General features: G+C 42.5%; 1 protein-coding gene across 1 annotated transcript in view; it reads right to left on the bottom strand.

Annotated features, from left to right (window-relative positions):
• Window positions 1–18,650, bottom strand: part of LOC137302084 (uncharacterized) — a 115,301-nt gene that overhangs the window by 77,976 nt on the left and 18,675 nt on the right. Inside the window, exon 3 of the mRNA XM_067971792.1 lies at window positions 3,845–3,915. Within this exon, the coding sequence (XP_067827893.1) occupies window positions 3,845–3,915 (71 nt within the window). The remainder of the gene's footprint in view (window positions 1–3,844; window positions 3,916–18,650) is intronic.

Raw genomic sequence — 18,650 nt, 5'->3', positions numbered from 1 at the left:
ATGGCTGATCTTCTACCTCAACTCCACTTTCCTGCCCTATCCCCAGATCCGCAGATTGTGGTGGGACTGGAGGGAGAGATTGCAGCAGAAGATTTGCTTGAGGGGCAGGGGCAAGCTCCTCCAGGTCCACAAGCTGTGCTGGAAAAGCATTTACCTACTGGATCTGGCAGCTCCCGCCTCCCTTCAGCTGCTGGGTTTCCCGAATCCTGGGAAACGCCATAGTTAAACCGGAAGTAGGTGCATTCTCAGAGGGTTGGGGTCGGGTTTCACATTTTTAACAATTTAACCCCTCCAACCCTCTCCCGCCTGCCGTGGGGTTTAAAACTCCCACCTATCTCTAAGCCCACTGCGATCTCTAACTCTCCCCCCACGATCTCTCCCTCCCTCCCTCGCTCCTTGCTGGCTGCATACCGAGCCCCGCCCCCACCAACCCCCGATCTTCTTGATTGCCCGGCTGCTGCCTTCTACTGCTGGCTTCCCGCCCAGCAGCCGGCGGTAGAATTTGATTCAAATGTACTTAAACGGCACCTTCAGCACTGGAAACATCCCACAGAGGAGCAGCAGATGCTGAGTAGTAATAGTAGAAGAAAAAAGAAGAAAAGCTGTGTAAAAAAAACGGGTCTTGCATCTGGCACTCTCTGCAAGCATTTTGGCATTTTAACTCGAGTTAAAGGAATATTCTCCACTTATCTGGCTCCCAATGTCAGCTGGCAGGAGACGTTAAGACCAGGCCTTCTCCACCGGAAATAGGAAAAATTGGAAAAAGGGTCACTCTGAACTGCTCTCATGTACCTCCCAGTGCCTGCTTACTAAGTAATATAAGGAGGGGTGTGGAAACAGCTAGTTACCTGGTTGCCATCTTGGCTGGGGAGTGTAATACAATAAGTAAAAAATAACGCCGTGAAAACTGTTGTGGTTAGAAGTTAGGATGGGGGTCTCTGCCAGTTGCCACTGCACAACCAACCAAATATTTAAAGCAGCAGTGATACAGAAATGCAACATTTTACACAAAGCTGCTGGGTGTCAAATTCCTTGCACTACACACCCACTTAAAGTGACCACTTATGAATAATAATGAATCTGAATCAGCTGTGCAGATGTTGTGATTGGCATGTGCTGGATAGGTCAGACTGCACTCCATCACAAGGGGCCGGATTGTGCTGGGAGCAGCGAACGAAGAGTGCCAGCCGTTTGTTAGACTTGCCCTTGCCCATAGACTTTCTATGGGGTTTTGCACAGCAAGTTCCTGTCAACGGCACATCTGGAACCTGTGTGTACAGGACAAGCAACTGTGTGTCTCCTTAACCAATCAGGTTGAAGAATCGTTAATGAGCAGCGCGGAGTCTGAACCAGGAAGTGTACGTTAGAATAGTGAATTCACTGTCAAATCAGGTACAGAAAGCAAAATAAAGAGAGGGAAAGAAAGATTGGATTTAGAGACAGAGATAAAAGGAACAGATAGAAAAAGTTAAAGAAGTTAGTAAAATTTAAAAAAAAATGTCCAGCAATATTTAAAAGCTGAAGAAATGAGATTCCACACTTGTAAAAGTTAATTTTCAGTGCCAGAGAGGTTGTTTGGCAGTGACTAAGGCTTACCACGCTGTTAAAAGGGTATTTGCACTGGAATGGACAAACATTAACTTTTTTTGGCAAGTTTAGTCCGTATCTATGAAATAAGTACCGGAACTTCACGCTGTTCAATACATTTCAATGGTGAGTCAGACGTTGAGATGCCGTTTTTGTGTAGTTTTTGGAGGCGCAGGCCAACTCGGACAGCAACTTCCCGATTTCCGCGTTTAACTGCACATGTACGGTCGCTGGAAGTTGCTGTCCGATTTGCACATAAATAACATTGAGCGCTGTTAGCCTCACCATTATTTTCACAGCAAAATCCGTCTCAGTGTCTTCCAATGGGGTTAGTATCAGCTCTCACTTGTAGAGTGAGAAATTGTTCCTCCTCCCTTCCCACCCCCCCCAAAAAACCCCAACAAAATGATTACCCTCATTTGTCTTCATTTTCTTTTCATACATTTTCTTCAATATAAATCTCAATATAAATTGAATTAATAGGTTACAGTTAAGTTCACATTGGAACACTTTGTCCATCTTGTCAAATCTATGTTATCAAGGTAATTGTTTCAGAAGTTTGAAATATCTGGTGGTAAGTGAATTTGGTGGTAAGTGAAAGTATAATTAATTGTGTAAAAGAATAATATCCTGTGGGGTCCTAAATGACAATGTCAATGGAGATCGAAAAGTATTAACAATGAAAGAAAATCTATAATTTTGCAAAATAACTTAGAGCTTGCATTTTTAAATATATATAATGTCTCAAAGCGCTTTACAGCCAATGAAGTACTTTTGAAGTGTAGTCACTATTGTAATGTAGGAAACGCGGCAGCCAATTTGCTCACAGCAGGGTCCAACAAACAGCAATGTAATTGTGACCAGATAATCTGTTTTAGTGATGTTAGTTGAGGGATAAATATTGGTCAGGACACTGGGAGAACTCCATTGCTCTCCTTCAAAAAGTGCCAAGGGATCTTTTATGTCCACCAGAGACATGGCCTTGATTTAACATCTCATCCGAAAAATGGCACCCCTGCAGTGCAGCATTCCTTCAATACTGGAGTGTCAGCCTAGATTTTGTGCTCAAGTCTCTGGAATGGGACTTGAACCCACAACCTTTTGACTCAGAAGCAAGAGTGCTACCAGTTAGCCAGGGTTGACAACTAATTCACTAACACCAATAAAATTAGTTAGCTATCTGTGTATTACAGTCAATAATACTGTTTTGAAGTTCAGTTGATGAAAGCCTTTGCTTTTGTGCAACATCATCTGAACCCCTACACTAGATTACTGTCATATAATGCAGTGACAGCCATCCAGTATCCATTGTTTACTTTGTTTATATAAAACAGTATTTATTTAGAAAAAACAGTAAGTACAATTCAAGTATTTAGTAAGCTGCAACAGTATTGGAAGGGCTCCATGTTAGGCTCAGTTAGGTAAGTGCAGAACTGAGCCACATAGATATTCCAAGATTCATTTCATCAGAACTCACTGCCTGAAAGGGTGGTAGAGGCAGAAATCCTCAACTCATTTCAAAAGTACTTGGATGAGCACTTGAAGAGCCATAACCCACAGGGCTACGGACCAAGTGCAGAAAAGTGGGATTAAGCTGGTTAGCTCTTTTTCAGCCGGCATGGACACGATGGGCCGAATGGCCTCCTTCTGTGCTGTAGCTTTCTATGATTCTATGATTCACAGTCTATGCTCAGTTGGCTGATAGCAGCCTTGGGCATAGAATTGGTATGAGTGTCCTGAGCTAAAGAGGGGGAAAAAATAACCAGGGTCCCAATTACCTGTGGAATTCTCTACCACAGAAGGCTGTGGAGGCCAAGCCACTGAATATATTTAAGAAGGAGCTAGATAGATTTCTAGACACAAAAGGCATCAAGGGGTATGGGGAGAGAGTGGGAATATGGTACTGAGATAGAGGATTGGCCATGGTCATATTGAATGGCGGAGCAGGCTTGAAGGGCCGAATGGCCTACTCCTGCTCCTATTTTCTATGTTTCTATGTTCCTGTCCTATCCAGTTGTCCCTTCAGATGTGTGTGCGCGTGTGTGTGTGTACACAAGAGCGCATCAGATGAGGACAGGATCGGGCTTAGCTGTGATGTTTTTCACACTTGGACAGCTTGCTGACATTAATACTCAATGTTCCTACATGAAGAATAGTCCCATGGGTGAGGTACTGGAAGGTGGTCAACAACCATGGGACGTGTCAAGAGAGGAAAGGGGTAAATTTGGGGGGTGAAAAAAATAAAAACTTCTCTTACCTGACCAAAGCCATCCAGTTGCTTGGGATTGAAGCCAGAATATATCAGCAGCCGAGTTAACTCACAGTGTCCTATGTAAAAAAAGAATGTGGGGAGAAAGGGACAAAGTTAAGAGTGACTGGGACAATTTATTATTGCACATAGCCAATTTTACGAGAATGACATGCAAAACACCTGACCAGATACTGATTATGTCCGAGAATCTGTTATCTCTTTCAGATCAACACTTGCACTGTGCTCTGAAGCACAATATCTGAATGTTTAAGATGGTGAAAGTGCACTTTTACATTAGGAGCCACTGTAGTGTGGGGTACGAACTCAAAACTCAACCATTCCTGTGCTTATGCATAAAAGTGGAGCCAGCCTGCATGTAGGCCAGCTTCGGATCATAAACCCTGTGAATCCAGGAATGCCTGAGTGGCTGTGACACTTTGGCCACTGAAGCACCGGCATTGTATAGTCAGCAACAGCTGGCTCCATTCTTACACATAAACACAAGAGAGTGACACATTTAGGTCATTTAGCAACCAGGACTATAAAGGCTCCTAATATAAAAGCACCTAAACAAGACCCAGCATTTACCTGGGTCATTTAAAGCCCAGGACAGGGATGGGCCAAAGAACATGTGTCACGGCAACACCACGGGCACTGAGTCTGTCCCCTGCATTTGTGTGCTGACATCATGTCATTGCCTCGCATCATGTCATCAGAACACAGATACAGTGATTTCGACTCAACCTGGTTAGTGGCCAGTAAACGGACGTGTGGAAACCAGTGGCAATTGGCAATCCCCCTTAGAAACTGGGTTTCTGCTGCTGCTGTACTTAACTGACCTGTTAGATTTATCTTCGGTGGTGCAACTGGCTGTGTGGGATCCAGGCACTGAGTGTCAGTGGCACTTTCGTGTGAAAACATCCCAAAAATACAGAAGTCTCTCCTGGGGCAGTTACAATGCATCTACTGATTTGATACCTGTACCATCTTCACAGTGGTATATACTGCCCATTCACACTAATCATCCAAAGCAGTACATTAACATGCACACAGAGCTCAGCATATTGGCCTTTAACTGATGGTAACATGTTTGCAAGAAAGGAGATGAAACTTCAATGTTAAAAAGTTTCAGAGAGCCATCTAAAAAGTTTCAAAATTCAGTTTGACTGCAGTTATACTCCAGAAAATTCAAATCATTCCCAGGATGATAAGCAGTGCAGGTTTAAGATATATTAATATAAGATGGCAAACATACATTGACATGGCTGGGGGGGGGGGGGGGGGTGGTAGGAAATGTCCACTCATGATGCTCCTGCCATCATGAGTGTGGGGCAGGCTTGATGCACCAGCTGACCTTTTCCCACCTGTCAATTTCATATCTTTATAAAAAATGGCTGATATAATATCGATATAGGTAAGTGTGAGGTGATGCATTTTGGTAGGAAGAATAAGGAGGCCACTTATTGCTTGGATAATAAGAGTCTAAATGGGGTAGAGGAGCAAAGGGATCTAGGGGTACAGATGCACAAATCACTAAAGGTAGCGACGCAGGTTAATAAGGCCATAAAAAAAGCAAATCAAGCACTAAGGTTCATTTCTAGAGGGTTACAATTGAAAAACAAATAAATTATGTTAAACTTGTATAGAACCTTGGAATATTGTGCACAGCTCTGGTCTCCATATTATAGAAACAATGTATAGGCATTGGAGAGGGTACAAAAAAGATTCACAGGAATGATACCAGAACTGGGAGGATATCCTTATCAGGAAAGGCTGAACAGGCTGGGGCTCTTTTCTCTAGAAAAGAGAAGGCTGAGGGGTGACCTGATAGAGGACTTTAAGATGAGAGAGTTTGATAGGGTAGTCGTAGAGAAAATGTGAGCGAGTCCAAAACTAGAGGTCATAAATATAAAATAGTCGCTAATAAATCCTATAGAGAATTTAGGAGGAACTTCTTTACCCAAAGAGTGGTAAGAATGAGGAACGCGCTCATGTGGAGCATAAATGCCGGCATAGATCAGTTGGGCCGAATGGCCTGTTTCTGTGCTGTAGTTTTGAATAACTCGATTATATGCGTTGTGGGAAAGAGATGTTAGTCTGAGTTAGAAATACAGACAGGCACTTCACTGCAGACAGGTCGCTAAGGCAACTATTATAAGACATTCCTCGGAGTCGGATGGCTGGTACCTTAATGAGAGAAGGAGGAAGAACAACGGTTTGTCTGTTATTAACCATAATATAAGCTTAAGCAAGAGTGAATAATAGATCAGATTATAACATATGATTTTAGTACTATAAGAACCAACATAATTATCAGAAGAAAAACTAGCTATAGATAAGTAGAATGCTTAAGAGACTTTGACAGTGAAAGGGTTGAAGTCAGACAATTGAAGTGCTGTCCTGCTCCGGCTGTGGTAGGGTTGCTAACTCTGGTTGGGTGTATTCCTGGAGATTTCATCACATGACCTCCTGCTTCCAACACCATACCCCACATTCCCGCCATTGGTCCATCCTCCGGGTGCACTGCCTTCCCATGCTAATTGAAAAGCGAACACTCTGTCAGCCAATTGGATTAATCTTGACTTTTAGTTAAACAGCCTTTTTTCCCCGTCTCCAATATTTTTACAACTAATAAATGAAAATGTTCAAAGAAAATGAAAACAACACAATTTTTTTTAATGCCCCTATGATTTTCTCCTAGGTTGCTCGCAGCAGTGTCCTGGAGATTAATCTTCAATTCCTGGAGACTCCAGGACAATCCTGGAGGGCTGGCAACCCTAAGCTGTGGAAAAAAGTACTGAACAGAAAAACCTTAAAGAGCTAAGAAATGAGCCTACAAGATCCGGACATAACCGATTTGTACCACTTTTCCGACAAAGAGACAAGCACATGATGCTATGGTTACCCCATATCCTGTGACCAAAAGTAGGTGTGTTATAAAACAGGTATAAAAAGTGAGTGTACTAGTGTAAGGTGGGTAGTTTGAACTTAAGACACCAAGGATCCATCCAGTGGGCTGGTCGGATGTAAGTAATTCAGACATGTATCACTTGTGTGCTTACTATGATTGATATATCAATATAAAATAGGGGACAGAAAATCTCCTAACCTTATATTTCTTAGCTTACTATGATTGTTGTATCAATATAAGATAGGGTAGAGGACTGAAAAACTGTTAATCTTATATTTCTTAATAAAGTATTAAAGTTGCTGACACTCGGACCTATTAATTAAAAAGATTAGCTAGAGTGGCGACATTCTTATACCGGAAAACTGAAGTTAAACTGTACTCTTTGTGTTAATGTGGCATAAAGACCATCTGCATCAAATGCAGGGTGTGCAGTATAACTACTCTATCAACGAATACAATATTGACAGATAAAACAGTCCCTTCACACAGCTGTTCCTATTATGCAAGCACTGCAGACTTGTAGGCACTGAATCACTGCCTGAGTAAGCATTCCTTTTAAAATAAATGCTCCCACAGACAAGGTGCCCTTGACTGGCACCTATTGTATTTCAACTGTTTAGCTAGGAGAAGCAAAAATTGCATGTGATGTTACTTTCTCTCACTTGTGCTACATAGAGTTACATAGATTTAATAGAATTTTATTAAACGGCTTGGCACAGAAACAGGCCATTCGGCCCAACAGGTCCATGCTGGTGTTTATGCTCCACACAAGCCTCCTCCCTCCCTATTTCATCTAACTCAATCATAATATCCTTCTATTCCTTTCTCCCTCATGTGTTTATCTTGCTTCTCCTTAAATGCATCTATGCTAGTCGCCTCAACTACTCCTTGTGGTAGCGAATTCCACATTCTAACCACTCTCTGGGTAAAGAAGTTTCTCCTGAAATCCCTATTGGATTTATTAGTGACTACCTTATATTTATGGCCCCTTGTTCTGGTCTCCCCAGCAAGTGAACATTTACGTCTACCTTATCAAATCCTTTCATAATCTTAAAGACCTGTATCATATCATACCTCAGTCTCCTCTTTTCTAGAGAAAAGAGCCCCAGTCTGTTCAATCTTTCCTGATAGGTATAACCTCTCAGTTCTGGTATCACCAAGTAAATCTTTTTTGTACCTTCTCCAATGCCTCTATATCCTTTTTATAATATGGAGACCAGAACTGTTCACAATACTCCAAATGTGGTCTAACCAAGGTTCCATACAAATTTAACATATCTTCCCTGCATTTCAATTCTATCCCTCTAGAAATGAACCTCAGTGTTTATTTGCTTTTTTTATGGCCTTATTTACCTGTGTCGCTACTTTTAGTGTTGCAAAAGAAATCCAAAAAACAGCAAATAGAAAAATAAGTAACACTTGCAAAGGCAAAAGCAAAATACTGTGGATGCTGGAAAACTGAAATAAAAACAGAAAATGCTGGAAACACTCAGCAGGTCAGGCAGCATCTGTGGAGAGAGAAATAGATGTTTCAGGTCGATGACCTTTCATCAGAACTGAAAGATGTTAGAGATTAACAGTTTTAAGCAAGGACAGAGCCGGGTTGGGTGGGGGGAGGAGAGGAAAGAACAAAGGGGAAGGTCTGTGATAGGGTGGAGGACAGGAGTGATTAAATGACAAAAGGGATGATAGTGCAAGGCAAAAGGTGGTGATGATGTGACAAGTAAAGAAACAAAACGTCCAGAGGAGGTGTAAATGGTTACAGCAGAATAGCAGAGGGGGAGGGAAGCATGGAAAATCTGGCAAAAAGGAGAAGGCTCCCGTGGCCCGGGAATGTGACGTAGAAAGGTGGGCAGACCCCAGGGTGTGGACCACCCCACCAGCCATGTACCGATAGGGGATCCCACCCTAAGCACCAGCCCACACCTCCCCCATTCCCAGTGGCTCTGGTGCAGTTATCCTCCATTACCAGCACCTGCTCTCCAAGAGAGAATGCGGATGGGGGTTAATATCTAACACTCGCAAAGGGTTGGTGAACAGAAAGGAATGAAGGAAACAGATGTTCTTATTAATCAAACTATTTAAAAAAATGAAAGAATCCAAATGCCAGATGACAAAACACAAAAATAACCACTTTAAATAATTTTTATTCTATACTATATAGTGCAATATAAGGGGTGAGTACTTCCTCTGTAAAAATCAGAGAAATAAAATCCGATAGCATTGCAGTGCAAATCTCATGGTTTACTGCTGGATCCTAGCATCTGTTGCCATCCACCATAAGACCTGCCACTGACAAAACAAACAAAACATAACAAACTTTTTACTCTTATGGTTTCTAGTATTTGTGGTTTACTACCTCCTAACACTCCACTTTACATATTAGGTTTATTCAAACTCAATCTTCGCAATAAGTACAAATATGATTGCCAATATATCTGAACAATATTCTGTGGTTAAAGGGCCAAACTGTAACAAATACACCTGCATGTTCAAATTCTGCCTTAAATGTATATAGGAACAGAGGAATGTACAGAAACAGAAAAGGCCATTTCAGTCCACCTGAACCCCTACCATTACCGCTGGGTGGCGGGGAAGGGTTAAAATCGGCCCTATTGACGTTTATTTTGTCTATGCCCTTTAGCATTTGTACTTGAGTAACAATGTAGCAATTTACTTTACTACCTTTAGTAATACAAGGATGTATCAGTTAAAGGTGAATTTAGAATTTATTCTTTTGTACTTTGTTTTTGTAATTATTTTTAGAATCTAGGAAGGTAAGAAAATAATGACAGAGAAGAGCCATTTGGCCTATCAAATCATATCACAGGCCATTTATACACAATCCTTTCTACCACAGATTCTGCCTGACCCATTTAAGCTCCTGAGGTATCTCTGTTGATGGTTCAGTTGTGATAGGCTTCGTCTAACTGAGCCATCCAGTCCAGGAAGTCCCAGATTTAATTCCCAGGTTTAATTCCCAGTCTGTGCTGAGGTAGCTGATCTCAGTTGGGGCACCCTCAACAGTCCTATGAAAAATTAGCCAGAGTTCCTGCCCTTAACTGCTCTCCAGTGACTTGTGTGTGGCTGTCAAGCCAGAAGAAGATTGGGCTTGACCTCTGGTGCATCAGTACACTGACAGACTCAACTGCCTATACTTCAGTATTCATAAGCTTAATTTTAATCAAAAGAATTATAATAAAAACATAAACAGTTTTCAGTAAAGATAAAGAAACATCACTTTCAGAAACAAAGGTGATTTAAGTGTGTGAATACAGCCATTCCAATTGGTAAAGATAAGGTGCAAGTGTTGCTGAGGCTGACAGAACACTGCATTGGATGACTTGTGTCACATGATGTGCTATGTATACCAGAAGGCGACAGCTGGATATGCCTGCCAATCTCACTGCAGACCTCTAGAACTTGATTAATGTTATTCAAAGTACATTCAGTTGAACACTTCTATAGGATCATGATTTCAATCAATCATTTACCTGCTCATTTTTTAATATCACAAACCAATGTCAGATTTTTACTTTCTGACACCTTTCTTGATAAGCAAGAGCAATTAGAGCAAGGATAACAAGGAGTGAAAGACATTGTGATATCTCATATTAAGTAATCTGTGTCATGGATGAATACTCTCTCAAAGCAATCACTTTTGATCACCTAGGTAACGTTACCACTATCAGCTAATGCTGAGGGGTAGCTCACAATCTTTGGTATTTTACTATATAAGCTGCTTGACCCATTCCTGCATCTCTTGGAAACCTACTCAAACTTCCTTACTGCCTGACATCCATCTTAAAAACATTTGCTTCCTATTAACTTTAAACTTTGCTCCTTGGCCTGTAGTGCTCCTAAACCCTGTTGGCCTCTATCTCTCACACATGATCAGGAGTCATTCTTCATTGGGATAATTATGTGTGATGACAACGCAGACAAATTAGGAAGCTAGACCTGAAAATAAAGGCAAGAATAGGGAGGTGAAATTGTTCTTCGGCAATAGTGCAAAACGAGCGATAGCGAATCGGCTGCCCGTTTTACACCCTGCCTGATTTCTTTTCCATCCACTTCAGTGGAAAAGAAAACTGAGCGGGCTGTAAAATGGGCAGTCGGTTCGCTATCGCTTGTTTTGCGCTACTGCCGAAGAACAATTTCACCCCCTGTAAATTTTAAGATTGATACCGGTGCAAACATTACCATTATGTCACAGCATATGTACTACAGACTATTACAGTATTCCCAGCTATGGTCATCAAAGGTTATACTGAAAAGCCTACAAAGGAAAACTGGATTGCAAAGGAATAATTTACGGCGCACACTACATACAAAGGACATATAAAGTTTCTTGTAGCAAAACACCATTCCAGGAACCATATTCAAGACACAGAATGATCCAATACTGAGAATAAGGTAAAAGCTTCTTGTTGAAGCAGTTAAAGCTTGTCTTGTCCTGTCTAATCTCTGCCATGCCTATATACCCCAATTTGCTCTGTGTCCATTCACATGCGCACTTTGGCTGCTATTCCAGGCCCAAGTCCAGTACTTCTGACTCCCTTTTTCTCTTGTTCCTTCTTGGACATTCTCTCCTCTTCTTTGTCACTCAGCCATGCCATGTTTCATTTCTCCCCTCTCTGGTACCTTGGCTCTCCCCACATCCCCCCCAATCCCTACCTAACCCATTACTGCTGCTCTGCCTTTCTATTGTCCTGCTACTGTCCCAGGCTTGAATGCCAATTGAGTAAGCCCATGCCTAACCAGTGTATCTTTCTTAGCATTCCACGAAGGGCCCATTGAGGTGCCCATCACTGCCTCCTTATGAGCAGCAAAGCTAACTGCCCCATCCTCTTCTCCAGCCGACCTTCCTGCCCAGCGTGCCTGCTGGGAGCTAACCCCAACCATCACTGTCTCCTTGGACTCTGCTGGCAGATCAACAACATCGTGCCACTCCACATTTCCCTCCACAATGTGCATTCACTCATGAAGAAGGCCCTTGCCATCCACAACCTTATTCTAAATGATTTGATTGACATCCTGGCTTTGATTAAAACTTGGTTCATGGGTGCCAACACCTTGCCCCTTACTGAAGCCTCCCCGCCTGGTTATACTTTCCACCATCTTCCCCGCTCAAACCATTGCAGAGGCAGTGCGGCCCTTATTATCAAATAACACTTTGGTCTCACCTCCTACTCCCCTGGCACTTTCTTCTATTTTGAACATCTCACCCTGTTCCACTTCTCTCACCTTTCCTTTAAATACATGTTGTACACCATCCCAGCCCAAGTTTTTCCCCAAGATATCCTCCTTCCTTTTCTCCTTCAGCCTTTATACCCAGCTACTTCTCATCCTCAGTGATTTCAATCTCCATCTCTGCTCCTCTTTTCTTCTCTCATCTGAATTCACTGCCCTCTTGTCCTCACTAAACCTCTCCCTCCATATAAACATGGTCAACGCCTTGACCTTGATATCTGCTGTGGCCTCTCTACTCCTGTGGTCTCAGTCACTGACAAGGCAATCTCCAACCACTTCCTTGTATCCTTCACCACCTATCCCATCCAAACCAACCTCCTTCTGCATCGGCTCTGGAAAAAACTCTTCCCCGGGTTAGATACGGCACTTTCAAACTGCCAAGTCTTTGCGCCCTCCATTCGCCATGATACCTCTGCAGCTGTTGATTTGCTCAACCACTTCAGCCCTACCTTTTATATCCTTGTCCCCAGCAAATCTTCACTGTTTTGTATCTCAGTTGTTCCCCCTGGTATGGCCCCCAGCTTCGCTCCCTCAAGTCTAAGGGGTGCAAACTTGAACATTTTTGTGACAAAACTGGCTTAGACATCCATCACTAGATCTGGCTAAACCACATCAAACTCTAGTGGGCCTCGCTTTCCTCTGCCAAAACTGCCCACTACTCTAGGATCATCCTGAAGAGCAATGCTAACCCCAGCTTCTTTTCCCACTACTAACCACCTCCATAAGCTTATTTCCCTTGCCCCCACCACCCTCATCTCCAACAAGAGCAAGAAGCTCATGGATTTCATTGTCACCAAGATAGAGACCAACTATTTAGCTGTCTTTGCTCCTTTGACCCCTTGCCATTGTCCACCCAGCCAAACCTCACCTAAGGTCTCGTCCTGAACCTCCATCTCTATGTTCTCTCCCACCTTCTCCCATGCTTTCTCTGAGCTCATCTCATCCATGAACCCACCTTCTGCTCCCTTGACCCCATTCCCACTAAACTCCTGACCACCCAATTTCCCTAACTGGCCCTCATGCTAGCTGAGATTGTAAATGGTTCCTTTTCCTGAGGTACTGTTCCCTCTCTTTCAAAAACATTATCATCACACCCCCTCAAAAAAAACCCTCAACATCTCAAAGTTTAAAATTACTGCACCATCATCCACCTTCCTTTCTGTCCAAAACTCTTGAACGTATTGTTGCCTCCCAAACCCAGGTCCATCTCTCCTGCAACTCTCTTTTTCAATATCTCCAAATCAGGCTTCTGCCTTTCCCACAGCACTGAAACAGCCCTAAACAAAGTAATGAATGACATTCTCTGTAACTGTGGCCACGTTGCATTGTCCCTCATCATCCTCCTTGATATCTCTGCAGCATTTGGCATAGTCAACCACACTATCCTTATCCAATACTTCTCTTTCGTCCGGCTCAGTGGAACTATTCTTCGTGTGAAGCCAAAGCATCTCTATCAATGGCTTTTCTTCCTGCCCCCTCACCATCACTTCATGAGTTCCCCAAGGATCTATCCTTGGCCCCATCCTAGATGTTGCCTCTTGGTGTCATCATCCGCAGACATGCAGTCAGCTTCCACATGGCAATTGATGACATCCAGCTCTACCTCTCCACTATGTTTCCTGATCCATCCACTGCCTTTGTATTGTCAAACTGCTCATCTGACATCCAATATTGTATGATTTGCTATTTCCTCAAGTTTGATAAATTAATACATTGTGATAAACCAAATCTTTGGCTCCTCTATACCCTTACCACCAACTCCATCCCACTCCCTGGACACTATCTGCTCAAACCACAGCGTTCTCTTTGACCCCGAGCTGTACTTCTGACTCCTTCATCACAAAGATTGCCTACTTCTATCTCCGTAACATCACTGGCCTCTGCCCCAACTCAGCCCATCTGCCGTTGAAACCCTCATCCATTCCTTTGTCACTTTCAGACTCAAAAGCTTTCCTGGCTGGCCTCTCATCCTCCACCCTCCATAAACTCCAGCTTATCCAAAACTCTGCTGCCTGTATTCTACCCCACACCAAGGCCCGATTGCCATCAACCCTGTGCTTGCTGCCCTACTTTGGTTCCTGATCTTCCAACATCTCAAATATAAAAGCCTCAAACTCATGTTTAAATCCCTCAACCCTTTTCTCTGTAACCTCCTCCAGCCTTACAACCCCCTCTCCCCAACAAACTCCATTTCTCTGACTTTGGTGTCTTGTGTAACTTCCTATCCCTTCACTTACATTGGTGGCTATGCCTTCAGCTGCCTAGGCCCTGCAATCTGAAATGACCTCTGTAAACCCCTCTGCCTCTCCATCTCACTCTCTTCTTTTAAGACCCTCTGTATAACTCACCAATTTGACCAAACTTTCAGTCACACTCCTAATCCCTTCTTCTTTGGCTCAGCACACTTTTTTTTGATTATGCCTATATGAAGTGCTTTGGGATGTTTTTCTCCATTATGGGTTCTCTATAAATGCAAGCTGTTGTTATTATTATTATAATAGGAGAAGGAACAATTGCAGACAGAAAACCTCAAATGGCTATCAGGTATACTAAGGAAGGGTGGCCTAAGTATATTCAAAAGTGCTCCTTATGAATTGAGAATAGTTTTATCGGATATGGGGAATTCTCCATAATAAACAGCTTTCTAGTCAATTTTAGAGGATTGTAACATCTCCTACAATGAGGAGCGACATTTTTGACAGAATTCATGAGAGACATCAAGGATTGATGAAGTGCCAGAATTGGTAAACATATCTGTGGTAATCATGTGTCAGCAAAGATATCAGAAAATGTGCATCATGTTAGTTCTGTCAGGTTAATAATCCAAACTTAAAGAAGAGAGCCATTACTGGAGAGACTTTGACAGACGATTATAGAGACTTGTGAATGCTCAGAGGACCAAAATACCTTGTAGTTATTGACTGTTATTCCAGATTACTTGAAATAGGCTATTTCCCAAGTGCAGGGCAGAGGAAAGTAGTATGGAGAACAATTACGTTTCTCCCTGCTCCATTTACATTACCCTTGCACTTCCAGGTTTTGGCCCGGGGATGGACTGAGTGCAGCAGGCACAAACATTTAAAGGCTATATAAGTGAAATGGCTATGGGTCCTACTTCAATATCCTGGGTCTCTACTTGGCAGAGGCCTGAGCTGCACCCACAATCATTAGCCTTAGTATTTGTGTCCAACCCATGTCAGATCGGAGGAGCTGAAAGCAGCAGGCGCAAGGCCACGGAGTGCTACAAAAGGTAAGTGACCTATTTTCTAGGTATACCATGAAATCTTCGAGGCTGGAGGCCTTTTGGCTGCGGTTTTTGGACCGCAGCCAAAAGTCGCCAAAATTGGCAGCCATTACCACTGCTGCAGGTCTCTCAGGCCTGAAGTAGTGGTTGACTTTCCTCTCTATCTTCCAGGTACAAGGTCCTGCCAAGCAGCAAGTTTGTGCTAGGGGATCAGGCCTAAGGCAATGATATAAACTTGGAAATACAGACAGGTGCAGTTCAGGACAGACAAAGCATACTTCAGACGCACTCTGCCTGACTTCCACCTGTGTGGGGTGAGGGGATGGGGTGGGGGAGAAAATTGGCAGAGTTTCAGGCAGTCAAGACTCGGTATGACTTTGTACAGAACTAGTCCTTATTTTCCATAACCTAATGGAGGATCTGTAAAAAGAGCATAGCAAATTCTAAAACAAGAGGATATTTTCCAAGCATAGTTTAGTTACAGAACAACTACAATTGCAACTACAGGGAACAGCTTAGCACAGTTAATAATTGGAAAGCAGATTAAAACTGTGGTCCCAATATTAGACAAAAATCTGAAAGCAAAAGCAGAAAATTGACAAGGCAAGTTTGTGATAAAGCAGGCTGGCAAGAAAGCAAATGAGGCTTACCAGCTGTTACAAATTCGGGTGTGTCGTAGATACTTTCATGGGTTCAGTGATGACAGTCACTCCCGTAAGTGGATCCCATGTCCCTTATGCTATGGAGTTGACTCACACTGCCCAATATTTACTTATACAATTTCATAACCCAGAGGATGTAATGATGCACCCCGTTAACATATGAACTGGATATCCTGAAATCAAATTTGCTCCTATATTTGCTTCTCCAATCTTTCAATAGGCGGAACTAATGAGACTCTGGTAAGAAGAGGTCATGACAAATCAAGAAACTGGTTTATTTTGCAGAATACCCGTGACTAACAAAAATAGCAATTGCAAACTTTGTAAATTCCCTGTAATAACACAAACCAACAAAACATATGGACAGAATATTCACTTTTTGTTTTATTTCCTTTCAAGTCAGTTTCTAGCTGATTAAACCAACCTGCTATTTTTAATTCCTTGTTGCAGCCTTTGTAAGACCTGCCTGAACCCGAGCATATTTTGTTCTCTTTTCATTCTGACACCAGAAGCAGAATTTCACCAGACGGCCCAGTTAACTATCGTTGCCGAGCTCAAATGAATAGACTTATCTCAACCAGAATAAGTGTGAACGATCACTAAAATATCCAAACTGGCTTTCAACGTCTGAAGCACACCGGTTCAGACATCCCGTCTAAATCTTAATCTACATTTCCAACCCTGCTGTCTTATGAATTTATCCCATTGATTAGGCTCAGTTTAATTCAATAGTAGCATTTTTAATATATATTACACCAAGGTCCCCCAGTGGCAGCATATTCATAAATCCCGAAACATGACACTGGCATTTCTTTAACTAGCAATATTCATTTAGAGCACTTCCAGAGCTAAAACTTGGTGATAAAGTAAAATTCTAGCTTTGCAGGGAAAAAGGTTGGGGAAATCCTGGACTGCAAAATCATATATAGTGTAGAGTATAGACAGATAATAACACTATCTTCAGGAACATTAGACATCTACAATTGATTCCAAGTTCAAAGAATAGTAGGTCGGATCAAGGTTTACAGGCTGGGATTGAATTACCATCAGCATGAGATGAATCTGAGCCTTAAGATCACTACTGTTTAAGGGTTATTTCCTAGTTGAGTATCTACTCCAAGTCACTCCTTTGCATTAATAAAATGGTGGAAAAGTTATGACAGGGATGATGATTAGTTAGCAACTGCAAGGTCAGAATAATCCCTTTGGTTGTTGTTGGACCCAATTCTAGTTAGGATGTATTTGTTTCATTGCTTGAAAAAAAAAGATGTGACGGGAATGTATTTTCTCTTTTATAGAATTAGCTGGAATCATGTGGAATATTTACTGTTTACTAAAGTAGTTGCTGAATTCTTCTGCAAATTTGTTGAAGAAGTGAAAATAAAATACTTTATAGTTTCTTCTTGTAAATAAACTTGCTAAATAAAATCAAGATAAGCCTTGGGCTGGTTAAATTATACTTATCTTATTGTGGTCTGCCAAGTTGACCAATTATTACTGAATTTCTGAATCCATGTTGTCAATGTGTATTAGTAACGGTAAGGGCCCTGGTACAAATCTGTAGGGTATTCCATTCAATACTTCCTCCCACCCCGATATCATTCCCCCAAAAGTACCCACTGCTTTCCTTCCTGCAGGCAATTTCTTACTTGTATCCAAGTTTTACCTATAATTCCTGCTGTTATAAGCCTTTCATGATAAACTTTGGCAAAGTTCTGGAAGTCAAGATACACGGGGCTGGATTCTACCGTGGGATTCTTCCCAAAATGGGACAGGATAATGGCAGAGAATTAGGCAAAATCCAGGAGTGAAGCCTCTCACTGCCTCACCGCCCCAACCTGGAGGTCCTTCAACATGTCAGGACCATCCCTTCCCTCTCACTGCAAGCAAATGGTGGTGGGGACTGGGGCTGCGCCTGAGACTTTGGTGGAATGGAGGTGAGGACTTTAATGTTCGACATGTCCGCTCCTGTGCCCTGGCTCTCATGAGCGGTGTGAGAAAGTATCTCCTGCAACAAGATTAAGTGAATTAGGTGGCATCAGACAGCTGATGTGAGAGATCTGCTATTATTATTTTGTTAAAGTGGGGGAAGGGGTTTTAAAGTTCTACTTGCAAGCAATGGCGGTTAGATCCTGAGTTCATGGCCTTCTTAACCAGAGTGCAGTGTAAAGAGTTAGTTGTGCAGCTATTAATTTTACAGGGTGAAGAATGTGTTGTTGTCTAAGGAATAAAAGGGAGAGTGGCTGGAATGTTACCTTGCTTGCCCTTATCAGGTCATTGAACTTCCTTCAGCACTGGTCTGCAGTTCTGGGGGTGAGAGAGTGACATTCGGTGCCAGTGGTACAAGACACATTTGTTTGTGGCTTCCCCGATAGAGACCCAGCAGCATCCCTCACCTTTGCTGAATCTCCTTGAAGAGGGTTTGGAGGACCGTCTCCCTGAAATTGTGTCTTCTCTAGCCTTTTTGCAATGCCCTTGTCCCTTCCTGGGCTGCCTTTGCCAGATCCTCCAGTGGAAGATATTCTTGAAAAGTGGGACAATAATCACGTGAGCCATCCATTACAACTTTGTGACATTCTGAGTGAGTCAAGTACTTTTTTACTTACCTGTTGCTCCCTCAGCCAGATTTTGCTTTTTAAAGGTTGCAGTCCAATTTTTAAGCACCCCCAGCACAGTACTCCTAACTTATACATGACTTGCATTAGAGAACCACCTATCGATATTTAAATGAGCTGACCCCGT

This window comes from Heptranchias perlo, chromosome 1 (assembly GCF_035084215.1).
Source record: "Heptranchias perlo isolate sHepPer1 chromosome 1, sHepPer1.hap1, whole genome shotgun sequence".
Lineage (NCBI taxonomy): Eukaryota > Metazoa > Chordata > Chondrichthyes > Hexanchiformes > Hexanchidae > Heptranchias > Heptranchias perlo.
Note: the sequence above shows the minus strand (reverse complement) of the source record. Positions and strands in the feature narration are given on the sequence as shown.